We start from the raw sequence: 26955 nt of genomic DNA, 5'->3' as shown, positions 1-26955 counted from the left end.
TTGCCAAGAAGCTATGATGACCTTGATGTGTGGCTGGAACTAGGGAATATCCAGACACAAGTGTTTGTGCATAACGATTGCATCAGTTCAGTTGAGTTCTGTCTGCTTAAAGTTCTGTTGGAGAACAGAGCAGTCCTGTGTTCGTCTGTTGTCTGCAAGTCTGTTTGTAGAATCATAGAATCATAGAATAGTAGAGTTGGAAGAGACCTCATGGGCCATCTAGTCCAACCCCCCGCTAAGAAGCAGGAAATCGCATTCAAAGCACCCCCGACAGATGGCCATCCAGCCTCTGCTTAAAAGCCTTCAAAGAAGGAGCCTCCACCACACTCCGGGGCAGAGAGTTCCACTGTTGAACAGCCCTCACAGTGAGGAAGTTCTTCCTGATGTTCAGGTGGAATCTCCTTGTGTTGATTATTGCTGCATACAGTAAAACTTTGTAAATAGTTTTATCAAGGTCTCTTCGTTCTGCGTTCCACTGCTCCCATCCAACTACTGCTGCACTGCAAATACTCTGACAAAAGCAACCTTGAGGGACCCTCTCCACCCACCCAAACCCAAGGACAGCATGGGGCCTAGGGGACCATCTTTTAGTTAGAAGTCAAGAGAGGGAGCCACTGTTCCTTCCAGCAGTGGCCACCGAGGCAGGTGCCCCCTCTTGACCTGGCCTTCTCCCCCCCCCCCTCCCTCCCTCCCGCCCTGGCACTGACCTCTGTGGCGTACAGAATGCCAATGATGCCTGCGACAATGGGGCTGCTCTCGCTCTCGTGCTCCTGACAAATCAGCTCAATGTCCCGCAATTTGCTGAAGTAGAAGTCGCGCTCCTTCTCCAGGCCGTCCACCGTCAACTTCAGATCCATCAACTGCCTCGCCAGGAAAAAGAGGAGGGTTGAGAAAGGAAGGCCTCTCTCCACAGGCCCCGCCAGGCCAGTCCCGGGCTGGCCCCGGCACTTGGGAGCTTTCTGGACACGTGGCAGAGAACAAGCTATGAGATTGGAGGGTTGTTGTATGTCTTTCGGGCTGTGTGGCCACGTTCCAGAAGTATTCTCTCCTGACGTTTCGCCCACATCTATGGCAGGCATCCTCAGAGGTTGTGAGTCATCGATAAACTAGGCAAGGAAGGTAATATATATATATATATATATATATATATATATATATATATATATATATATCTGTGGAGAGTCCAGGGTGTGACAAGAGTCCTTTGTCAGTTGGAAGCCAGCGTTAATGTTTCAGTTAATCACCCTAATTAGCATTGGAAAGGTTCGTCTCTTGCCTGGGGGGCATCCTTTGTTCAAAGTCATTAGCCATCCTTGGGGCTCCTCTGCCCTCAGAGTGTTGCTTCCCATCTACTGTTCTGATTTTTGAGTTTTTTAATACTGGTAGCCAGATTTTGTTCATTTTCATTGTTTCCTCCTTTCTGTTGAAGTTGTCCACATACTTGTGGATTTCAATGGCTTCTCTGTGTCGTCTGACGTGATAGTTGTTGATGTGGTCAAGCATTTATGTGTTCTCAAATAATATACTGTGTCCAGATTGGTTCATGAAGTGCTCTGCTATGGCTGATTTCTGGTTCGCAGGCAAGAGACAAACCTTTCCGATGCTAATTAGGGTGATTAACTGAAACATTATCGCTGGCTTCCAACTGACAAAGGACTCTTGTCACACCATGGACTCTCCACAGATATATATTTTACCATCTTTGCCTAGTTTATCCATGCCTCACAATCTCTGAGGATGCCTGCCATAGATGTGGGCGAAACGTCAGGAGAGAATACTTCTGGAACATGGCCACACAGCCCGAAAGACATACAACAACCCTGTGATCCCGGCCATGAAAGCCTTCAACAACACAGCTATGAGATTATTTTGCTTGAGCAGTAGTTCCCAACCTGTGGGCCGCGAGAACCAAAATCTGGTCCGTGAACCCCTTCTTCTTTATTTATTTTATTTTATTTCCACTCCTTTCTGCAGAGCTGACCATTGCATTGGATAGACCACACCAACTGTAGATTATAAAATATGGCTATCTGATGGCGACTACTGGATGACATATGTTCTGTATCAGAAATCAAAGCTGATGTGATCTATCCAAAGCAGTTTTCTAAATCAGCACCCCAGATAACCCAACTGAATCTAAAGGTAAAGGTAAAGGTTTTCCCCTGAAGTTAAGTCCAGTCGTGACCAACTCTGGGGGTTGGTGCTCATCTCCATTTCTAAGCCGAAGAGCCGGTGTTGTCCATAGACACCTCCAGGTCATGTGGCTGGCATAACTGCATGGAGCACCGTTACCTTCCCGCCGGAGTGGTACCTATTGATCTACTCACATTGGCATGTTTTCGAACTGCAAGGTTGGCAGGAGCTGGGGCTAACAGCGGGTGCTCATTCCGCTCCCGGGATTTGAACCTGGGACCTTTTGGTCCGCAAGTTCAGCAGCTCAGCGCTTTAACACACTGTGCCACCAGGGCCCCCACAACTGAATCTAAAGTTGACCAAAAACAGATTCATAGCCTTTTCGGTACTAATGTTGGAGAGTGGTCCTTGATCAAAGTGGGCCCTGGTCAAAAAAGGGTTGGGAAACCCTTGAGAAAGGGTTCCAGAAGTCTTTCTTCCTCTCTTTCTTTCACCTTTTCCAATCCCTCCCTTTCACCCAAGACTTGAACCTCTCTCAACCTACAAAATCTAAAGGCGTGGCTTCTTCTTCTTAGTCCCTGTAAGGATGGCTTCCCCTCAGTCCCACTGGCTTTGCAGAAACCAGTGCAGGTGGTCCCGGTGGTGATGGGCACATTGGGTGCCGTGACAAAAGATCTCAGCCGGCATTTGGAAACAATAGGCATTGACAAAATCACGATCTGCCAACTGCAAAAGGCCACCCGACTGGGATCTGCGCGCATCATCCGAAAATACATCACACAGTCCTAGACGCTTGGGAAGTGTTTGACTTGTGGTTTTGTGATACGAAATCCAGCATGTCTATCTTGTTTGCTGTGTCATAATAAAATAATAATATTATATTAATATTAAGGGGAAAGGCAGAGGGAACTCCATGGTTCCAGATGGGCCTCAGGTTCTTTCCCTCTCCCTAAGCTGGCCCTGCTCCACAGGAATGCTACTATCTCCATGTTCCTTGCAGATACACAAAACAGCAACCTACTTAAAGATGCTCTTGTTCACCCAACCATGGTCTGGGCACCTGCCTATGAGCATCACGAAGCAGGAATAAAGGACCTCCCTCCTATGCCAGCTCTTGCCAGAGACACCTCATTCCAAAACAGCCTCCTAGTCATCATTGTCTCCACCACCACTATCACCACCAGCAAAAACAAGTTTGTAGCAGAGGGGAGCCTACTTCCAAACTGGGCCCACTTCTGTGTGTGCAACCGAGGTGACCGAGGGAGCACCAGGCTCTCCTCCAGAAGATGCCTTGTCTTTGCCCAGGCTCCCTCCCCTTCCTTCCCCTCCCCGACGCACCTGTTGGTTGAGTTCCAGGATCTGGGCATCCGCTTCGCTGCCCCCGTTCCGGGCCAAGGAAGGGTTTTTCCGCGCAATATTGCTGGGGGCAATGTTCATTCGGGCCTGGTTCTGCAAGTTCTTGGGGCCTGTGGGGGAAGTTCTCTGTGGAACTTTAGGGAGAAGCCAGAGAGAGAGAGAAAGAGAAAGAGAGAGGGAGAAGTTACTTTGGGTCCTCTTGTTAACCAACCACCATGAGAGTCTGAGGCACCCAGGTTACAGTTCTGCAAACATGGGGCAGAGAGGAGAGAGACCAGCCACGTGGGACGCAGACGGGATGGATGCCAGCCATATTCAGGGCCCCGGTGTGCCCAACGGGAACCAGCGGTGCCTCTGCCCCACTCCTGCAGGCACCGAGAGCTAAGTGTTCAGCCCCACGGGCCTTCCCTCCGCACAAGCAGGCAGCGTCAAGCTACATGCAGGGAAGGGAGCCATGATTGTTGGTATCTCCACAGCCAGCCCCACTGTGCCGGGGAGGGGGCTGCCAATATTATGCAGGAAAGCCAAGGAGCCCAGCTGAGGGGAGCCATGCAGAGCCAGGCCACGGCAGCAGCAGGGTTTGGAAACTCCCAGGGCCGCCTCCTCCCCATTTCCCTGGGCGAGGGAAAGGCACATGAGATCCATCCCCTTGGGAAATGCGGTTTGGTCGCCATTCTGATCCTGTTTCTGTCTCTTTCATCCTTTGTTTCATCAAGAGGATGGATTTTGCCTCTTCTCGGAGGCAAAATGTAGCTATCTAGATTTCTTTATTATTTTCACCCGCCTACCTATCTTAGACCTAGCTGAGATAAGCTAGTTAGCTCCAAACTCTTTTCCTATCTACAATGGTTTTCTTTTTACCTCAATAAATACTTTTTGAACCTTTAAGCTGATTTTGCGATCCTCTGCCATCCTGAAGACAAAGGCTTTCCTGAAACTCACTTCATGTAAGTTTCCTGCTGTTTTGGAAGGCATACTTCCGTACTCTGCTATTTTCCTGGGAATCTACCTCTCAAAGGAGGGTGATTTTGAGCCTAACCGCTCACAGATTCTCAACACAGGGTGCCCCTCGGCTTCGCCTCAACCACACTTCAGTGGGAGGCCTGAACCCAGGGCCAGCAGCTCTGAGATCCAGCAGGAGCCTTGTTGCGAGTGAGGTCCCTTGATATTGGGCCCAGTGCCTTTGTGCAGAAGGAGCCTCCCCCTGCACCTAACAAGTGTTGGAAATAGCAACCTTCCAAGCCTTTCACTATTCGATTTATTAATGTATATATTTGCTAACCTGTATTGTGTATGTGTGTGTATGTGTGTGCGTGTGTATATACATGTGTGTTGATTTGCCAGTTTGACTGACCACTTTGGTGTGTGAGGAGTTATAAACATGTGGTTGTACTGAGAACGTTCAGACTCAAGACTCCATTTTGTGTTCAGTAGCTGTTTGGACTTCAATTGAGAAGTATGTTCTTGGACTTCAATTTTAGCAGTTTGCATCAGACCTCAGTGGAGGTGGATGCATGTTGCTGCTTTAGACACCAGTTTAGACTTCAATATAGAAGTATGTTTTTGAACTTCCGTGAGTACAACTATATCTAGAGACTATTGATTAAAATGATATCCTGTGTACTCAACACAGAGAATTACATCTTATCTATAACTGAACTTTAATAAGAAGTTCAGTTGCTGTTTGGACTTAAGTTGAGATGTATGTTCTTGGACTTGCATCAGACCTCAGTGGAGGTGGATGCATGTTGCTGCTTTAGACACCAGTTTAGACTTCAATATAGAAGTATGTTTTTGAACTTCCGTGAGTACAACTATATCTAGAGACTATTGATTAAAATGATATCCTGTGTACTCAACACAGAGAATTACATCTTATCTATAACTGAACTTTAATAAGAAGTTCAGTTGCTGTTTGGACTTAAGTTGAGATGTATGTTCTTGGACTTGCATCAGACCTCAGTGGAGGTGGATGCATGTTGCTGCTTTAGACACCAGTTTAGACTTCAATATAGAAGTATGTTTTTGAACTTCAGTGAGTACAACTATACCTAGGGAGTATTGATTAAAATTATACCCTGTGTACTCAACACAGATAATTACATCTTATCTATAAATGAACTTTAATAAGAAATGTGCCTGTATGTTGAATTAATACAAGATGTTTGTAAGTAAACAAGATACGTTATTTATCAAAGAACACTTTCCTTTTTTATCTTTGAGGGCATATTTTAAGCTAAGAGGTTTCAAGGGAGTGCATATCTTTTGGGCAACTGCAATTTCAACTTTAAAGAAACTCTAAAACTCTGCTAACCAAATATATTTTTGTAGTGGCACGTCTTTATCCTTGGCAGTTCAAAGACATAGTTCTTCAGTTTAACAGCTGAGTTGCTTGTGTGCCATTACATGAATGCTTGTGAATATCACTTGTTCAGAGGATTGACTTCTAATAAGGTCATACTTTTTTGACTAGTGGTTTTAAAAAGGTGGTCTCCACATGTTCACATTTGCCAAACTGATGTGACATACCGTATATACTCGAGTATAAGTCGACCCGAATATAAGCCGAGGCACCTAATTTTACCACAAAAAACCTGGGAAAACATTGACTCCAGTATAAGCCGAGGGTGGTAAATTTCAGAAATAAAATAGATACCAATAAAATTAAATTAATTGAGGCATCAGTAGGTTAAATGTTTTGGAATATTTACATAAAGCTCAAATTTAAGATAAGACTGTCCAACTCTGATCAAATCATTATTCTCATCTTCTTCAATGTAAATGTGCTTATGTATCCTTTTAATAATCATAGAGTAAAATAATACATGTAATAATAATAAATACAGGAAAATAATACATGTAATAATAAATAGAGTAAAATAATAAATGAAATAATAATAATAATATCAGAGTGAAATAATAAATGTATTAATAATAATAAAATAGAGTAAAATAAATGTAATAGTAGCAACAATAATACAGAAACATAATAAATGTAATAATACCAATAATAATAGAGAAAAATAATAAATGTACCATATATTCTCGAGTATAAGCTGACCCAAATATAAGCCAAATATAAGCCAAATATAAGCCAATGTATAGAACATACATTGTTGAGCTAGACAGTCATTTTTGATGTATGGATTATGTTTATTACAATTGTGAATTCTGAACATATTGTATTTTATTCTATACTAGCTGTGCCCGGCCACGCGTTGCTGTGGCAAAGTGGTGGTGGTATTGGTTAAAAATTGTTGTGTAATTTTTATTTGACATTATTTGCAATTTTTTATTAATTTTATTGTAAGTTATATTTTATTTATTATATTTTATTATTTTCTTGTATTATTTTTAGTTATTTTCTGTTATTATATTTTATTATATTAATTTTTAGTGTTTCTTATTATTTTTATTGGGTTGCTAGGAGACCAAGTTGGAGGAGCTTAGCCTTCTATCTGGCAGCAATTGGATAAAAGCAATTATTCCTCTCTCTCTAATTAGGACTTTATTTTTCTTTTCTTTTTGTTGTATCAACCTAGAGGCGTGGATGATGGGTTGTGTTGTCAAATTTCAAGGTTGGGGGGCCTGTAGTTTTGTTGTTTTGTGGGTCGCCGTGATGCCATCACTCTTTTATATATATAGATGAGTTTATACTTCATACCTGTTGACTGAACATCACTAAAGCATATTACTGTATTTGTGGGTATCTATTACTTTGGTCCAAATATAAGCCAACCAGGACCTCACCCGAGTATAAGCTGAGGGGGGCTTTTTCAGTTTTAAAAAAAGGGCTGAAAAACTAGGCTTATACTTGAGTATATACAGTACTTTTTCTTTTTCAATAAGGTTATGATTGCCGTTTATTTCAAAAGGGATATGTGCCCAGAGAGTGGGTGCAGTGATTTCCAAAAACGAGTCCTGCAGGGCCCCATGACATAGTGAAGGCCAAGGAGACCATGGGCCAGATGGGGTCACTGGGAACATCTCCTGTGACCACACGCATGTATGGGGCTGGGAGTTGTCTGGGCCCAGAGGTCCAGGCTTACCTATGTGACAAAGCTCTCGAGGCAGTGAAGCCAGCACAAGACCCCAGGAAGAGAGAGGAAGCAGACCCCAGGACACCTGGCAGCTGATTAGACCTGGAGCCAGAATGTTTGGCTTTTTGGGCTGGGACCCAGACCTCCCTAGAGCTTTGCAGAAGCCACGCAATTAGCCCTGGCTGATCTTTATCTTCTTCAGAAAAGAGCAGTGCAAAGCAGTCTCAGAAGTGCCTTCCCCACCCACAAAGATACAGAGTGGTTTCTCCTACCATTTCCCCGAAAATAAGACATCCCCGAAAAATAAGACCTAGTAGAAGTTTTGCTGAATTGCTAAATATAAGGCCTCACCCGAAAGTAAGACCTAGCAAAGTTTTTGTTTGGAAGCATGCCCAGCGCCTGCCAAACAGAACACCAGAGCATGCAGGATCGGTAAATGTACATACCAGTTGTTCATGCAAATAGTGGTAGTAACAAGAAATTCTTGATAGGATTCACAGTTTGTCTGGTTATGCTGGTTTGTGATGACAACTACTGTACAGTATATAAAATTTATTTACAGTATTTATATTCCGCCCTTCTTTCTCACCCCGAAGGGGACTTAGAGCGGATCACATTATGCATATAAGGCAAACATTCAATGCCTTGACATAGAACAAAGACAAAGACAAACGCAGGGTCCGAGCTGGCCTCGAACTTATGACCTCTTGGTCAGAGTGATTGGTCTCAGCTGGCTGCAGCCGGCTGCTCACAAGCTTGCGCCACAGCCCGGGCTCTTTATTTTTTTGTTCAACAATAAATGTGAATCCTTCTTCATGGAAAACTAAGACACCCCCTGAAAATAAGACCTAGCACGTCTTTGGGAACAAAAATTAATATAAGACACTGTCTTATTTTCGGGGAAACACGGTAGTCTTGCCTGAATGAATATGCTGCACATCTGTGTTGCTAGAAGGCAGACCAAGTTTTGCTGAGCCCCCACTGGTTCCAGTGCTCCTCCCCCTAACCCGCACCCCTCCGGGCCCCAAAGCCAGGCCCCCCTTCCTTCCCTCCCTCTCCCTCCTCCTTCCCAGGAGTTGCCAAGCCTGTGCCAGGAAGCCGAGGTCATGCTGGAGGCCGGGTGGGTCCTGGGGAGGGGCCGCCTGTCCCTCGCCACATTACCTGCGGTGCCAATGGGTTTCTTGAGTTTGCTGAAGATCTGATCACCTGGGTTTGGAGAGGGGGCCACCTCCTGGCCTTGCCTCGCCAGCAGCGGGTTGTACTCCTTCCCGTCATAGTTGGCGTCAAAGAACTTCTTAAACCACTGAATGAACTCAAAGTTGTCCTGGAACTTCCCCTTCACCAACCTCTCCACTGGGATGATCTGCAAGGAGGACAAGTCCAGGGAAGGGAGCGGAGAAGAGACGCTTAGCTGCCCGCTGGCTGTGGTGGAATAAATGTCCTTCATCAAGACACCCCACCCCCCTCGGTTACATACTTTCCTTGCTTCATACACCCCATCGCAGTAGATACAGAAAGCGCAGGACCTCTCAAGGGACCAGTGTCCCATGAGCAGGAAGAGCAAAACTCTTATTTTACTCAGGACAAGGAAACAGCACAAGACAGTGTGTTGTTGAAGGCTTTCATGGCCGGAATCACTGGGTTGCTGTGAGTTTTCCTGGCTGCATGGCCATGTTCAGAAGCATTCTCTCTTGATATTTCACCTACATCTATGGCAGGCATCCGCCGAAGTTGTGAGGTCTGTTGGAAACTAGGCAAATGGGGTTTATATATCTCTGGAGTGTCCAGGGTGGGATAAAGAACTCTTGTCTGTTTGAGGCAAATGTGAATATTGCAACTGGCAACCTTAATTAGCATTGAATTGCCTTGCAGCTTCAAAGCCTGGCTGCTTCCTGCCTGGGGGAATCCTTTGTTGGGAGGTGTTAGCTGGAATCTGGAATCCACTGTTTTCTGAGTGTGGTTCTTTATTTACTGTCCTGATTTTAGAATTTTTTAAAATACTGGTAGCCACTGTAACTGGACCACTCTCACAACCACCATGTCAGACTACATAGAGAAGCCATTCAACAGAAAGGAGGAGACCATGAAAATGAACAATCAGGGCCAGCTAACACATCCAAACAAATGATTCCCCCAGGCAGGAGGCAGCCAGGCTTTGGGGCTGCCAGGCTATTCAATGCTAATCAAGCTGACCAATGGTAACATTCACACTTGCCTCAAACAGACAATAGTTATTTCTCTCACCCTGGACATTCCACAGATATGCAAAACCCACTTGCCTAGTTTCCAACAGACCTCACAACCTCTGCCATAGATGTGGGGGAAACTTCAGGAGACAATGCTTCTGGAACATGACCATAAAGCCTGGAAACACAAGACAGATTTCTGGCCAAAGTGGCAGCCAACGTAGGAAACAACAAAGCACCCACCATTAATGTATTGCTGTCCAATGGACTTGTATGAATTTTATATGTTGTACGCCACTTTGAATCCCACCCACGGGAGAAAAGCAGGATAGAAATGAATAGTAGTAGTAGTAGTAGTAGTAGTAGTTATACAAATTCTAGCTCCAGCCTCTCTTTTGGGAGAACCCATTTCCTCTTGCCTTTCTCTGTCACTGAACACTCAGGACCACAAAGGCAACCTGACCCTCTGGACCACTGAGATGGCATCATTTCTGTTTTTTACCCTCTGGTTGAATGGATTCACCTTTCTTTCTTCAAGGACTCAGCATATTAATGGCTCTGAGCCCGAGAGAGAAAACCAAAATTGAGTTCTGGGTGGTAGAAAACTGAACCTGGGTTAGTGACTGGGGCCAAAGGCCTCTCAAAAAACATCTGGCTGAACATTGTGGGGAACCAGAAATGGTGCTAGATGGACTCTGAGGGCCTTTGTACACTGCCATATAATCCAGAATATCAAGGCAGATAATATAATACAGTTCAAAGCATAAAATCTGGATGTTTACAGCTGTGTGGAATGGATCCTGAGCACTCTCCAAAACACCTCTGAAGGCCCTGACCACAAAGCTAATGTCATTCAGTTTTTGATGCCCATTCCATGGAAAGATGGCTCTCATTTTTTCCCTCTTGCAGCCAGAAAGACTGCTACCCATCCCTCTTTGCTAAGGCCTCTCATTTAAAGCTGCTATCACCGTAAAATGCCTATGATCCTTAGCAATGAAGTCTCCTAGGTGTGCATCCTGCTCTTCTCCCTGAAATATGGCCCAAGATGGCCCTCTAGCGTCCATAGGGAAGGGCCAGCCTCAACCAGAAGTCCAGACAAGGGGACACAGAAATAGGCAGGGGATACCACGCTGTCATTGCAGACCATTCTGGGATTTTCCAAAGCCAAGCTTGCATTTGGACAGGTCTCCCAAGCCCTTCCTGAACGCATAAACCACGATCCCTGCCTTCCTGTTCAGCCCCTAATGGGCCGTGTACAGCTGATCAAAGGATCAGACTCTTTGAATCCCAGCTTGCAAGGAAGTCAGGGTATAAATCCAACAAAATACACAAACAAGCGAGAGAGGAGATGAATACAAACATTAGAGAAGCCAGTGTGGTGGGTGTGTGTATGTGGACATAGAAGGAATCGCTTCATGGGAATAGTTATAGATGAGCAAGTGGTGCCCTGCCATGCCAGGCGCCGGGGAAACCCTGGGGTTCAGCACAGTCCTACCAATGGAGAGATGCATCCTGGACCCAGTCAAAACATTTCTGGGCCAGAAAAACAGAGCGAGGTAGCTTGGCACAAGAAACCCAGCAAAGGCCTGGCGCTGGAAACAGGCCCAAGCCCCTCAGGGATGACCCTAGCAAGGCTCAGAAGGTGGTGAAATCTGGGTGGGATCCTCGCAGCAGAGAGAAACGCCTGTGATCTGGACCGAGTGCCTGCTTTTCAGTTTAGGCAAGCGCTTGAAAGCCACATACTCATGGGGAACAAATTAAAACACAGTAATTTTCCATGTCTGGAGTTCCCATGTTTTCAGAGTGTTATTCTTTATTTACTGTTCTGATTTTAGAGATTTTTAAAAGAACAATGGGTTCAAACTCCAGGAAAAGAGGCGCCACCTCTACATATTATAATACAATAATTCATATAATATAATACTAATAATACAATATAATAATATTACAGTAGAGTCTCACTTATCCAACATTCGCTTATCCAACGTTGTGGATTATCCAACGCATTTTTGTAGTCAATGTTTTCAATACATTGTGATATTTTGGTGCTAAATTCGTAAATACAGTAATTACTACGTAGCATTACTGCATATTGAACTACTTTTTCCGTCAGATTTGTTGTATAACATGATGTTTTGGTGCTTAATGTGTAAAATCATAACATAATTTGATGTTTAATAGGCTTCACCTTAATCTCTCCTTGTTATCCAACATATTCACTTATCCAACGTTCTGCCGGCCCGTTTATGTTGGATAAGTGAGACTCTACTGTAATTATATATTATATTATACATGTAATATTACTAATAATGTTACAATATATTTGTACAGTACAATATAGTAATTTATTACCAGTATTGTACTATACTAATAATATAATATTGTATGTAAATTTAATTTGTAAGCCGCTCTGAGTCCTCTTCGGGGTGAGAAGGGCAGCATATAAATGTAGCAAATAAAATAAATAAATATTAGGTAAAACTTATTGGCAGTCAGCACCATTCAATGGTGGAATGTGCTGCCTGGGAGTGTGATGGAGTCTCCTCTGCAGGTTTTTAAACAGAACCTGGAAAGTGATGTATTGGATTGTCCCTTCTTTCCTGGATGGCCCCTGGGGTCTCCTCCAACTTGAGGATTCTATTATTCTATCCACCCTTCTTCTGCCATCACACTCAGGATGAAAATGGCAAGGCCCTGTCTGCCTTCCCTTCCTGTGCTCAGTGGGGCTGTCTCTCCCCAGCCGAGACCCACCTTGTCGACGCCCATCTTCTTGAAGGCGGCCTGCAGCACCTTGAAGTTGTGTATGTACTCGTGCTCTAGCTTGGCCTGGAACTTCACTTTCCGCAGGTGGATGCAGCCCGGGAACAGCATGTCCATAAACTGACAGTAGGCAGCTCCTGTCGGGGCAGACGCACAAACTCACAAAGGGAACCGGCTGCAGCCTCAGGGATTCCACCCCCAATGGCCCTTTCGGGGCTCTCCCTACCACAGCTGCCCAGTCACTCCCAGCACACAAACCCTGGGATGGATCAGGCCCAGCCCGGCCCTTCTGCTGCCCGCAAGGCAGGCAACCCATAAACCCACCCACTGACACCGCCCAGAATACCTGAACACAGCTGTTCAATCTTGGTGTAGGTGAGCTGCAAAGAGTCGTTGACCCATGCGAGCATGTCATGGCGACTCAGGTTCTCGCTAGTCACAGATGTCGAATACACATTGACGGCCATGCCCCAACTGCAGAATGGGAAGAAAGAAGGAAAGAAAGAAGAGAGACACCAGTGAGCCCTCAGATGGCAAAGGGTACAAAGAGGGCAAGAAGGCAAAATGAGCTGGTGCCCATCATCTGGAGGGTCTCACATCAGCCATCTTTGCCCTGCCAAAGGGACACAGCAAATCACTCAAGGTCTTCAGGACCGCATCTCCCCTTACGAACAGGCACAGGTTCTAAGATCTGCCAAGGAGGCCCTCCTCTTGCTCCCACTACCGTCACAAGTGCCGTTGCTGGGGACGAGGGAAAGGGCCTTCTCGGCGTTGGGTCCCCAACTTTGGAACTCCCTCTCAAGGGATATTAGATGAGCCCCCAAATTGTTCTCCTTTCGCAGGGATTTGAAAACCTGGATCTTTCAGCTTGCATTTGAGAACATCTAATCCAAGCATGGGCAAAGTTTGGCCCTCCAGCTGTTTTAGACTTCAACTCCCACAATTCCTAAAAGTTTCAGGCCCTTTCCTTTTCCAAACGGCTGAGAAAGAAAAGGAAGGGGCCTGAGGCTGTTAGGAATTGTGAGAGTTTGCCCAAGTTTTTGAGATGCATGTGGGCCCAAGTTTGCCCATGCCTGGCCTAGTCCCTAGCTATAAATGCCCAGTCTCTAGGTTCCCTAATATTATTTGGCTGTCTGCACGTCATCCAATACCCATCCCTATGATACGCTATTTGCACTATCCCATGCCTAGCCCTTTTATAGCCTGGTCACGCCCATTGCACTACTGGCAATTGGTTTGTTGAGTATTGGTTTGATTGAGCTTTATGCTGCTGTTTTATAGTCTGATGTTTTATTTAATTGTGTTTTTATCTGGACTGTTATATTTTATTATGTTCTTATTTTAATTCTGTTTTTGCTTTGATGAATTGCTTGTAGAGTCTCACTTATCCAACACTTGCTTATCCAATGTTCTGGATTATCCAACGCATTTTTGTAGACAATGTTTTCAATACATCATAATATTTTGGTACTAAATTCATAAATACAGTAATTACTACATAGCATTACCATGTATTGAACTACTTTTTCTGTCAGATTTGTTGTATAACATGATGTTTTGGTGCTTAATTTGTAAAATCATAACCTAATTTGATGTTTAATAGGCTTTTCCTTAATCCCTCCTTATTATCCAACATATTCGCTTATCCAACATTCTGCCGGCCCATTTATGTTGGATAAGTGAGACTCTACTGTATTTGTATTAGTGTTTTGGGGCCATTTTGCCCCATATGTAAGCCTCCCCAGTCCCTTCAGGGATATGGTGGCGGGGTACAAGCATAAAGTTGTTGTTGTTGTTGTTGTTGTTGTTGTTGTTGTTATAAGGTAAGTGGCATCACTGAATGGAAGCTGCAAGGGATGGGCAGATGCCACCAAACTCTCCAAACTGAGTGACTCATCTTGTTTTCAGTTACACTTTTATTTGTATCCTGCCTTGCTCTCACCATGGGGCACAAGGTATCATACAGAGATGCTTCAAGATCAAAACCTCTCCTCAAGGGTGAGAAGACGGCTCACTTCCACATCCCTTGATGAGCCTGCTACTGATGGAGAGGGTGCAAGAAAGGCGTAGACACATTAGCCTTAATCTTCCAAAATGGATTGGATCGTGACTCCCAACATTCTTCACCCCTCTGCAATAAGAGATGCAGTTCCACAGCATCTGAGGAGCTGCCCTTGGCTCAACTGGAGATAGATGTTACAAGGCCAACCGAAGCCAGGAGAAAAACAGGACTGTTGGGTAAGGCCACTTTCCCTGGAGGCCCCTGAGGCCATGCAGAGGTGTCCCCCATCCCCACAACAGCCCTTACTCTCCAGGAGACCAAGAGAAACAGACCCTCAGCCTCCTACTCTGGATGGAACCACCCAAGGGGCCAGAAGAAAATCAACACTGAGAGGGACCATGTTCAGATGGCACCATTCACATCCAGCAGAGAATGGGACACAGGAAAGCCAAGGGAGAAATCACAAAATGGGGGACATAGCCTTCAAAACAGAAGCTTCACCTCCCCACCCCACATGCATCTCAAAAACTCTTGGAATTTGGTGCATCATCAGTCCATCAGCCTCCCTCCCAAGAATTCCAAGCTGAGAGGAGTTCTTTAAGGCGGAAAGCAACTTTGGAGGAGCAACAAACGCCAGTAGAGCACTACAGAATTAGAGAATTGGAAGGGTGGACAAGAGCTGTTCCAATGCCTCCATACAGGACACACAAAAGATGCCCATCCATTCTCCTGGTCAGTTTATTCTGCTGCCAAATATCTCTTGAAATCAAGAATTCCCTTCTAAAATTTAGGTGCGACCTCTTATATCAAAACTGGCACCCAATCATTTGTTAGGAATTGATGAGCCGTTAAGCTCTAATCACCCCCTTTATGAGGTAAATTCCCATTAAAGTAGCAGAGTAAAATGCAGCAGTGAGACTTACACGGTGTGAGTTTTGGAAGGCCGCTGTGTCTTCAGGAAGGCAAAGGAACGCAAAGCTAGCTTTAAAGTTTAAAAGCATTTATTGAGGTAAAAAGGAAATCCATTGATGGATAGAAAAGGTTTGGAGCTAACTAACTTATCTAATCTGATCTAATATACATAGACAGATCTACTAGCCAAGATGTAGATAGCTACATCTTGGCTAGTAGATGGACAAAGTGCGTCCTCTCTCTGGAACAAAGCAGGAAGAAGGAATGGCGACCAACCTCATGGGTCTCTTTCATCTCTAGGGCCATAAACATTCCAAAAGCCAAATTGGGGAAGTTACGTCAAAGCCCTAGGAGAGATCACATTTCTAAAGCATCAAAGGGTGGGGTTGACCTAAACAGGACAGGAAGGAGGAAACAATAGTAAAGCCTAATCAAAGCATGCATGGAACTGGGGAAGGTGTCCCTAACTCTTTTCTAGGCTTCCTATCTAACCATAGAGACTTAAGCAGTGCAGGATGACATTTTTCCAACACCATTTATGTCCCAGTCTCTGCAACAGCAAAAAAACAGCTTGCCTCTCCTCATTATGACCTCCTTCCAGATATTTAAACATGGCTCTCATGTTCCTTCTCAACCCTCTCTTCTTCAAATTAAATATCCCCATTTCCCTAAGCCACCCCTCATGGAGATTCATGGTTTCCAGACTTTTGGCTATTTTGGCCGCCCTTCTCTGGATGCCTTCTAGCTTGACCATGTCCTTCTTGATCTATAGTGCCCCAAACCACACACCATGTTCCCAAAACCTCCCCACAGGCCTAGCACCATGCACTACCAGCCTGCAAACATTCACGGTGCCATCACAGGGTGCCCAGGTATATAATGCCAGTCGCTGCTCCATAGATGGGGAGATGGAGGAAGGACACAAGGCCTCAGCGGTGGAGGCCTGGCTGTGGCAGTGCTTTAGCCTTGGCTACCAAGGAGAACCCAAGGGCCCTCTTTCCCAGAGGAAGAGCCCCATGAAAGAGTTCCAAAGGGGGGTAAAGGCTTCCGCTCACCTGGACAGAGGTGCCGAACTGTCCTACCCCCCAAACCCTCCATGCAGCTCAAATGGGTCTTCCTCAGGGAAGCAGCAACAGGGAGCTGCTGGGCATGTCATAAAGCCCCAGTAGCAGCAGCCAATCAGAGAAGCTCCATGATAACTATCTTTAAATACCTGAAGATATGGGTGACACCGGGCTATAAAACAGTCCATTCAGGAGTCTTAGTGGACCGCAGACTGAACATCAGCTAACAGAGTGATGTGGTGGCTAAAGGCTGCATCAATAAGTGAAGAGAGAGTCGAGATCGAGGGAAGTAAGAGTCCCACTCTCTCCTGCTTTGGTCAGAGTTCTCCAGGCAAAACAATTCAAGGAGATGGACAAATTGGAAGGCATCCAAAGAAGGCCCACTAAAATGGTCAAAGGTGTTACTTCTAGGAATCTCCAGGTCCTCCGTCACAATCGGACAAAGTTGACCACAGAGTCACACTGGAGGAGCCAGGGATTGCTAGCAAGCACATTTTAATCAAATCTCCAATGAATCAAATCATAGAATCATAGAATCATAGAATAGTAGAGTTGGAAGAGACCTCATGGGCCATCTAGTCCAACCCCCCACTAAGAAGCAGGAAATCGCATTCAAAGCACCCTCCTCCCTATGACTTCCCCTCACATATTTGTACATGGCTATCATGTCTCCTCTCAGCCTTCTCTTCTGCAGGCTAAACATGCCCAGCTCTTTAAGCCGCTCCTCATAGGGCTTGTTCTCCAGACCTTTGATCATTTTAGTTGCCCTCCTCTGGATGCTTTCCAGCTTGTCAACATCTCCCTTCATCTGCGGTGCCCAAAATTGGACACAGTATTCCAGGTGTGGTCTGACCAAGGCAGAATAGAGGGGGAGCATGACTTCCCTGGATCCCCAAAAGTCAAAATTGCAAATGTGGAAGGATGGCTCCAGACATTTTTTTTCAGTGGAATGTTGTGTGGTTTGTGGGCTGTATGGCCAATGTGTTCTAGCAATGTGTTCTCCTGATATTTTGCGGCTGGTATCTTCAGAGGATCTGATGGTGGTAAAGCAAGTGGATTCTATATACCTGTGGAATGTCCACTCTGAGAAGTCTGACCATTTTGGGAGACTACACAGAGAAGCCATTGAAATCCACAAGCACATGGACAACTTCAACAGAAAGAAAGAAACCATGAAAAGGAACAAAATCAAACATCAGAATCAAGACAGTAACTAATGAACGCTACCCGGACACAGGAAATCTCCAGGCAGCAAGCAATAAAGGAGCGGTGAACAACACTCAGACACAGGAGGTTGCCGGGCAATAAACACTCCAAGGGGACAAAGGCCCGGCTACTTCCAGGCAGATACCCTCACTATTGGCTATGCAATCTTCTCAGTTACCCACACTGTTTGGTATAGAGTGTGGTATAGTACTAGTTAGGCCTATTTTTCAACCAAAAACTCCATTTATCTGGCATCTACCCATCCCCATGGGGGCCAGGGGTTAACCGAGTCTACTGGAAATAGCGCTTTATTTGCCAAGTCAGAGGTCACTGATGAACCATGTTTTGCAAGCAAAGTTCTGTAATGGCTGGATCAATATGTGGCAACTTTAGTCTTGGGAGACAATTAGGAGAGCTAGTTTTATTTAGTAATATTATATTATGAAAAGCCCAGGCTGAAAGCCAAGGAAAGCCAAGGACTGAAATGGAGTAAACTTTCTGGCATTTCCTTTTTAAAATCTGGGCTGCAAGTGTGTTTGAATGGCCACCTTGCTGTGCGAGTGACGTCTGGGCAAGAAGGCTTTTAGCTTCCAAAGGTGCAGCCCAAAGGTTAATCCTTTCCTGACCAGATCAGCCAGGAGCCATGACGTCCAGGGCCTCACATCCCCAGAGAAGCCCAGCCAGTGGGTCACCTCTTGGCAAACCCCTTGGGATGACTAGATTTCGGGATGAGGACAACTGCAACCCAGGAGGCTGCCTACATACTACTGTGCCATTCATGCTTTGGGATTCAGAAATTACCATGGAAGGCCTAGAACAACCTTTTCCTAAGTAAATAATATGAGAGAAGAACTATTTTCCCAAGTAGATCACAGCTCTGTGTCTTAATCCCCTGCCACCTTTGAGCTTCCTACAAAGCATACCTACAAAGGTATGAAAGACCAGCCCATTTTGGGGGGAATTAAAAGGCCGGGCAAACATATTTCACTTAAGAAGTTGAGCAGATTCCCCTATGCATTCTCTTAGCCACTACAATGTGGCTTCTGGACTCACATAAAAGGTTGAAAGTATATGGAAGAAATTTATTGAAGAAACATTAAGGAGAGAAGATGGGAATCAACCCCCACCTGAAGAAATGAGGTTCTGGTTGGACTATAAAGAAATGGACTCCGGTGATGGGGAGCACAACGGGTAGAACACTGGGGGAAGGAAAAGACTTAATTATATGAATTGTAAAGATTGTTCTTTTCTTTGTAACAAATTAATAGTAATGTAATAAAAATATTCAAAACATGGACTCACATAAAAGGGACAAACAAAAATGTACAAACCAACCAATCAGTTTCCAAATACCAAGCAAGAAGGGTCAGGCAAATTATTCCGCATCAGGTAAGCCACCTACCAAGCCTGCAGCTCTCATGTGGATTTCTGCTTATTTTACATTCTCTGTAGCTGCCACTGAGGCTGGACTTTTCTAAGCCTCCCAATCCAATCTCTGGAAGGATGGACAGCAAACCTGTCAAAGCATGTAGGTCTTCCAGGGCCTGCTGTTTCCCAGCCCAGGGCCAGCCAGCCCAACTGCCTTCCAGTCTCCACTCCCATCATCCCCAGCTCCCCTTCTACCTGAAGGCCAGCCTCTGCTCGGGTCCCAGGGCCTCCATCTCGATGCAGGCGTCCACCGGAGCCAGAACTGGGCACAGCTGGGGCAAGCGCTGGCCAGAGCAGCTTAAGGGGCTAAACCTCCTTTCACTTTTTGCTCTCAAAGATGAGATTGGGTGCTTATCACAGAGAAACAATGAGGCGCTGGATTAGCAGGAAGACACAAGGGGGGGGGGGAGGAATAGGAAACGCTTCCATCCCCATTGGTCCTGCCTTGGGTCCCCCATTAAAACAGGGTGTCCTTTGCCTTGTTCCCCAAACCAGGCCCCCCTCGACTCCTCTTCTGCAGAGTTCCAGGTCAGACCGAGCCTTTCCCACCCCCATTCCTGCTCAGAGGCCAGCCTTGCTCCTCGACAGCCACAGGATGGATCCCTGGGCAAAGTAGGCCACCAGCTAATCAGCGCCTACATCCATCCACAACGGAGGACTGCAGGCTGCATCTGGAGGGTCTTTCGGTGCCATTGGCCAGATGGGAGGGCGCCCGCTCAGCCCCACCCTGCCTGCCCTTTTCCAGAGGGGATTAGGAGGAGAGATGGCTCTGCCGAAAGAGGGCAGGGAGACCTTTTGCCTCCCAGGATTCCTCCGGAGGGGGGCCAAGGTGGCAACCCAATAGCCCCACTCTCTTCTGCTTTAGTCTTGTGCCTCCAGCACACAAGGCAAGCCACTTCAATAAGGAAGAAAGCAGCCAATCTGGACTGGGAAGAAAATATCTTTCAGAGTTGCTGCCACCCTCCAGTTCTAACACGCAACCCAAAGCAAACTTCCTCGGGTGCTGGATTCAGTCTCAGGACTGGGAAGACCGGTCCTCCCAAGGTCAGGAGTATTGTTCTCGAAGGATACCACCCTTTGCCCTGACAGAAGGCGGCTTCCAGGGATCCCAACTGTGACCTATCTACCTGTTGAAGGAAGAGGTCCTCAAAGGGAGCTCTTTGGCAAAACTACCACCTGCCCAGGGACAAAGGGGAAATGTTCTCCTCTGGCACAAAGAGGAGGGCAGAACCATGGCTCCCCTCAGTTCGTGGAGGAATGCTCTGCATCTCCCTCTTACTCACATCTTTAATTGGAGACGCACTTTGGATTCAAGGGGGAGAAACAACTGATGGGATTGGAAGTCCCTTCAGCAGAAAAGGCTGAACAGAAGCTCTTACTTATCTTCGTGATCGCCTTCTCCCCTATGAACCCACGTGGGCTTTGAGATCATAGAATAGTAGAGTTGGAAGAGACGCCATGGGCCATCCAGTCCAACCCCCTGCCAAGTAGCAGGAAATCGCGTTCAAAGCACCCCCGACAGATGGCCATCCAGCCTCTGCTTAAAAGCCTCCAAAGAAAGAGCCTTCACCACAGCCCGGGGGAGAGAGTTCCACTGCCGAACAGCCCTTCTCACAGTGAGGAAGTTCTTCCTGATGTTCAGGTGGAATCTCCTTTCCTGTAGTTTGAAGCCATTCTTCCGTGTCCTAGTCTGCAGGGCAGCAGAAAACAAGCTTGCTCCCTCCTCCCTATGACTTCCCTTCACGTATTTGTACATGGCTATCATGTCTCCTCTCAGCCTTCTCTTCTGCAGGCTAAACATGCCTAGTTCTTTAAGCCGCTCCTCATAGGGCTTGTTCTCCAGACCTTTGATCATTTTAGTTGCCCTCCTCTGGACGCTTTCCAGCTTGTCAACATCTCCCTTCAATTGCGGTGCCCAGAATTGGACACAGTGTGATTCCAGGTGTGGTCTGACCAAGGCAGAATAGAGGGGGAGCAGGACTTCCCTGGATTTAGACGCTATTCCCCTATTGATGCAGGCCAGAATCCCATTGGCTTTCTTAGCAGCCGCATCACATTGTTGGCTCATATTTAACTTGTTGTCCACAAGGATTCCAAGATCTTTTTCACACATACTGCTGTCTAGCCAAGCATCGTCCCCCATTCTGTATCTTAGCATTCCATTTTTTCTGCCGAAGTGAAGTATCTTGCATTTGTCCCTGTTGAACTTCATTTTGTTAGTTTCGGCCCATCTCTCTAATGTATCAAGATCGTTTTGAATTCTGCTCCTGTCTTCTGGAGTGTTGGCTCTCCCTCCCAGTTTGGTGTCGTCTGCAAACTTGATGATCGTGCCTTCTAACCCTTCGTCTAAGTCGTTAATAAAGATACTGAACAGAACCGGGCCCAGGACGGAGCCCTGTGGCACTCCACTCGTGACTTCTTTCCAAGATGAAGACGACGCATTGGTGAGAATCACCCTTTGGGTTCGTTCGCTTAGCCAATTACAGATCCACCTAACCATAGTTTTGCCTAGCCCACATTGGACTAACTTGTTTGCCAGAAGATCATGGGGGACCTTGTCGAAGGCCTTACTGAAATCCAGGTAGGCTACATCCACAGAGTTCCCCGTATCAACCCAACTCGTAACTCTATCGAAAATGCAGATCTTCCGGGGAGGCCCTCCTCTCGTTCCCGCCTCTGTCTCAGGTGCGGTTGGTGGGGACAAGGGAGAGGGCCTTCTCGGTGGTGGCCCCTCGGCTCTGGAACTCCCTCCCCAGGGAGATCAGACTGGCACCTTCCCTGTTCACCTTTCGTAAGGACCTTAAAACATAGCTATTTCTATGCACCTTTGAATGAATAGTTCCAGTTAGATATTAACTTATCACAATTATTGCACTCCATCAGTGTCCCTCACTCTTGTTGATTTTAATCTTGTAATTTTCCCTGATCGTCCTATATTATTATTCTCGAGTCTCATATAGAGTCTGCACAAGCTAGCCCTTACACATTTGTACTATGCTCTAGGTTTTAAGGACCTGATATGGTTATGCTGTTTTATGCTGTGTTATACTGTTTTTATTGTTTTATATTGTTTATATTATTTTAAATTATGACTGCGTTTTAATGTATGATGATGCTGGGCTTGTCCCCATGTGAACCACCCCGAGTCCCCTTGGGGAGATGGGAGTGGGATATAAAAATAAAGTTGTTATTACAGTAGAGTCTCACTTATCCCATGTTCTGTATTATCCAAGGCAGTCTGCCTTTTAGTATTTATTTATTTATTTACAACATTTATACCCCGCCCTTCTCAGCCGAGGGGACTCAGGGCGGCTTACAAAAATTGGCAAAATTGAATGCCCAAAATGCAATCATAAAAACAAAACAATATAAACAGATCCATTAATAACATTGTTAAAACACATTATAAAAACCTTAAAAACGTATATATAATTAAATCCATTCAGTAGTAGTCAATGTTGCAATGTTTTGGTGCTAAATTCGTAAATACAGTAGAGTCTCACTTATCCAAGCTAAACGGGCCGGCAGAAGCTTGGATAAGCGAATATCTTGGATAATAAGGAGGGATTAAGGAAAAGCCTATTAAACATCAAATTAGGTTCTGATTTTACAAATCAAGTACCAAAACATCATGTTATACAACAAATTTGACAGAAAAAGTAGTTCAATATGCAGTAATGCTATGTAGTAATTACTGTATTTATGAATTTAGCACCAAAATATCATAATATATTGAAAACATTGACTACAAAAATGGCTTGGCTAATCCAGATGCTTGGATAAGCGAGGCTTGGATAAGTGAGACTCTACTCTACAGTAATTACTACATAACATTACTGTGTATTGAACTTCTTTTTCTGTCAGTTTGTTGTAAAACATTATGTTTTGGTGCTTAGTTTGTAAAATCATAATGTCATTTTATGTTTAATAGGCTTTTTTCTTAATCCCTCCTTATTATCCAACATTTTCGCTTATCCAATGTTCTGCCGGCCCGTTTATGTTGGATAAATGAGACTCTACTGTATTATTATTATTATTATTATTATTATTATTATTATTATTATTATTATTATTATCTTGTGCAGACCCAGCAGTGACACAGATGGTGAACACTGAGCAAGCAAAGAATGAGCAAAACATGCCCACGTTTCTGGAAGTCATTCAGATGCAGGAGGGATTATGCCAATGGCTATGCAGAGTGCTCTATCCGGCACCCTCTGTGCGTCTCCTCCCTCTTCGGTCATTTGGTGGGATGCTTCTGGTGCATTTGCTTTGTCTGTTTTTGTCGATCAGAGCATGTGGCTGGATGATATACTCACTGGCTTAATCCCAATTATGCTTGTGCTGTAACCACAATGTTTGGGGCAAATATCAATTGTGGGATTTATGAATTAGAGGACGTTAATCACAGTGGAAGTACTACTTAAAGAGAGCAGGAGAATAAAGGGCAGACATCAACAGACGTGGGTGTAGGGTCTATAGAACTGTCTCTGCAGTTGTGTGTTTGTAGGTTCGTATAGTTTATGTATGTGCATTTTAATGTAGGCACATGTTTGGTTTGTATGTTTACTTTTGTTGTAGTTCTGTAGTACATTGTAGTTTTAGCAACATATGTTATAAAAATCTGTCTTTTTGTCTTATTTTTGTCTTTTACTATGTTTTCTTTATTTCTAGATAAATAATAATAGTAAAAAATGCCTTGCCACTAATAAGACTCGGGGAGAGTCAGGGATATTGGCTAGTATTCTTATGTGGTATTAAATACTTAAAAAAAATTAATACACTTTTTGTACTGAATTACGCTTGTGTATAAACCGAATTACAGTTTATACACAAATGGTTTGAGGTGAATGGTTATATTGGGGACCAGGGAACAGTATGCTGCCTTTCTCCTGGAGTGGGATTCAAGGAGGCCCACACATGAAATTGCAGACAGTAGCACTCTACACTTGCTGGGATTAGGGGCACAGGGCCCAAGTGAAATCCACAAATAAAAGAGTTCACCTTTCTATCTACTGTAGGTCTTCCTGCACAACACTATGGTCGTCTTCTGCTGGAAATGGATCACAGAATCCCACTGGAGGCCCTAGAGCAGGCATGGGCAAACCTCGGCCCTCCATGTGTTTTGGGCTCCAATTCCTACCAGCTGTTAGGAACTGTGGGAGTGGCAGTCCAAAACACCTGGAAGGCCAAAGTTTGCCCATGCCTGCCCTAGAGGTTCCTATGGAGAGGCAGCAGGAAGCCCCACGGGATGCTGGCAGAGAGGCTCTTGCAAAAAATCTATGCGGACCTCTGGCTTTCAGGGCTTTTTCCAAAGGCCAGGACAAAAGTCTGTCCAGCCCAAACACTGCTCCTCTCACCTCCAAAAGTGTGATGAACAATGTATGGATTGAATGAAATTGTATGAAAGGAGCATGGTTGGGGTTTATACAGAGACTAGAGATGCCATCCTAAGACTGAAGCCTGGAAAACTACAAAAAAAGGAGAATTCATGAACTATAATTAAAAGATGCTGAACTGCTGACATTGATGAGCACATACAAATGATTAATTCTGTGATGGAAAACAACATGTTTACATGACTAGAGACAATGACTCTTTTAAATTAAGGAACTCAGCACAGTGGCTCCTAATGTTAAGAATAAAAACCAACATCAGTTAAGGAAGTCAAACCAGGCCCCTTAAGAAAGAAAACGAATTATCAGTTAACGAAGAAAAGCCAACATCTATCCAGGACTGATGGAGACAGCAAGTTTTAGCCAGCAAACATCTGTCATTCATTTACAACCTTTTGGAACACCATCAGCAGAAATATTGCTATAAAAGAGACATTTTACTATTCTAAAATTGTGGCAGACTGAAGGAGTCTGGTCCACCCGCCCTCTTCTCCAATGGACGTAGGAAAGTAGTGTATTCACAGAATGGCAGATTTGCAAGGGATGCAATCTGGCCTACGTGCAGGTCTCTTTTCAAGGAGACTGAAGAAGAGATGGTAATCTATGCATGTAGGTATGAATGTTATATGTGTGTGAATGCTGAATAAAATGTAATATCCCTTTGTTTGTGTACCCAAATGTTGCTATAGAGTCTGTATATGTCAGCCAGTCAACCTCTGCTCCAAGGCAGTCCATTCCACTCTCAAACAGCTCTTACAGTCAAGGAAAATAAAAACCTCTTTCCTAGCAATCTGGATCCACTGGTTCTATTCTCTGGAGCAGATGAATATAAGCTTGTTCTATCTTCCACATGGCATCTCATCAAATATTTAAAAATGGCCATCATATCACCTCTCGTTCTGAGTTTAATTGTGCATTAACATTTTAGCTCCCTCTTTTTTTTTTGGTCCTGTCTTGTTTTAACCTTCTTTGAGGTTAAGGAGTTATCCGCGGAGAAAGGTGGGATAGTAATAAAAAAAACCCAGTCAAGGGTTGGGGATACCTGCACCTCCTTCTGCCCAGAGACAGAGAAAAGTTGATTTTCCCTTCTGGAACTAATATTTATTAACAGATTCCCACACTGACTTTGAGGCCAAAGTCAGAATGCCACACAGTAAATAAAACATGCATGGAATTTTACCAATCCTCTCTTCTGTAGGTATTGGAAAAAGACAGTTTTTCGGGGCAACAGGACCACTGGAACACATACTGCAGTAGGCGCTTTACCAGGGCCTGCCCTTCTGCAAGGCAGATTGCAGGGACCTGAATGAGAGTAACCTTTTTGCAAAAGCACAGCCCAACTTGGCTTTGCAATGCTAGTTTCCAGGCTCTGAACCTTTCTTGAGGTGAAAGAGTGGGGGAAAGGGGGCAGAAGGGAAGAAATTACAGGATGAGAAAGAAGGGAGCAGGCTGTTAGTGACAAAACGGATACCATTCCAGGGTTAGGGTTAGGTCTGTATCTCTGGCAGTTCCCAAGCAACTAGTCAGCAGGGAGAGCCGGGCACAACAACAGCTTCAAAAGGCTTTCTTTCTTTTAATCCCAATGTCAACAACTCATGTTTTTGCCACTGTATTACACAACGAAAGTGCCAATCGAATGGCTCCTTAGCTCCTGCCTGCTCTCTGCTGCATCTGGTTGGTTGCAGCATCCAGGCTAAACAACGAAAGTAGGGGCTGAGCTACATTACTTTATGGAAAGCAATGACTAAATGGTGCTCAGTGCAAGGAGGCATCAGGTGTGGTGTACTGCAAGGGCTTTAAGTAGGGCGCATCATGCCAGTCTGCCTGACACCAAAGGCTTCTAGGAGGGAAAACAACAACGTGAGAGAGATCTACATACATAAAGCCTTCTGTGGCAGGAGAAGAAAGCCAGAGAGGCACGGCTCAAAGATCGGGATCACAGCACAAGCTGGTCCAGGGGACACTTCTTCCCCACCTAAGAACCACAGAACTGTACTTGGGGAAGGGGCCTCAAGGGTCACCTGGCCCAACCTCATAATGGCACAACTCCTAAGGCATCCCTAACAAAACCATTTTGCACCAGACTGCCCTTCAGATGTTTAAAGATTATCTCTTTCTCTTCGACTATGCAGAAGACAGCATGCTCTTTTCTTCCAGACTTGGCCTGTGAGCTTTTTGTAACCACAGAGCCACCAGCATTCTTTCACTGAATGTAACAGATGTCCTGCCCAAAGCTCTGTTCAGGAACATCCAGGCACCAGCACATATGCGCCACAGGCCTTGAGCTGCTCAAACTAGGGGCCTCTGGACTGACAGTGGTCCGTGAGCAATGTGATGGTGGTCCAGAGAGCTTCCAAGAAAGGAAGAGTCATAGCTGAGGTGCTGCAGTGAGCTGGGCCTCAGCAGGCAGATGGGTTTTGGAGTCGGTAACATCATGGGAAAACACCACCAGCTTCCCAATAGCATAGAAGG

At 45.1% G+C, this 26955-nt stretch overlaps 1 protein-coding gene across 3 annotated transcripts in view; it reads right to left on the bottom strand.

The window, feature by feature from the left end:
* The window catches only part of mapre3 (microtubule associated protein RP/EB family member 3), a 48000-nt gene that overhangs the window by 1271 nt on the left and 19774 nt on the right, over positions 1 to 26955 (bottom strand). Inside the window, exons 1-6 of one of the 3 annotated variants that reach the window (XM_062968986.1) lie at positions 16445 to 16534; positions 12822 to 12949; positions 12467 to 12612; positions 8691 to 8892; positions 3472 to 3623; positions 708 to 860 (exon numbers count right to left, since the gene is read on the bottom strand). In XM_062968986.1, the coding sequence (XP_062825056.1) occupies positions 708 to 860; positions 3472 to 3623; positions 8691 to 8892; positions 12467 to 12612; positions 12822 to 12942 (774 nt within the window). In that variant the 5' untranslated portion in view covers positions 12943 to 12949; positions 16445 to 16534. Of the gene's footprint in view, positions 1 to 707; positions 861 to 3471; positions 3624 to 8690; positions 8893 to 12466; positions 12613 to 12821; positions 12950 to 16444; positions 16535 to 26955 lie in introns of those variants that run through there. The other 2 variants (XM_008121743.3, XM_008121745.3) reach the window with 2 other exon arrangements.

The sequence above is a fragment of the Anolis carolinensis genome, chromosome 1 (genome assembly GCF_035594765.1).
Source record: "Anolis carolinensis isolate JA03-04 chromosome 1, rAnoCar3.1.pri, whole genome shotgun sequence".
NCBI classification, from domain to species: domain Eukaryota; kingdom Metazoa; phylum Chordata; class Lepidosauria; order Squamata; family Dactyloidae; genus Anolis; species Anolis carolinensis.
This window is presented reverse-complemented; position numbering and strand designations above follow the sequence as displayed.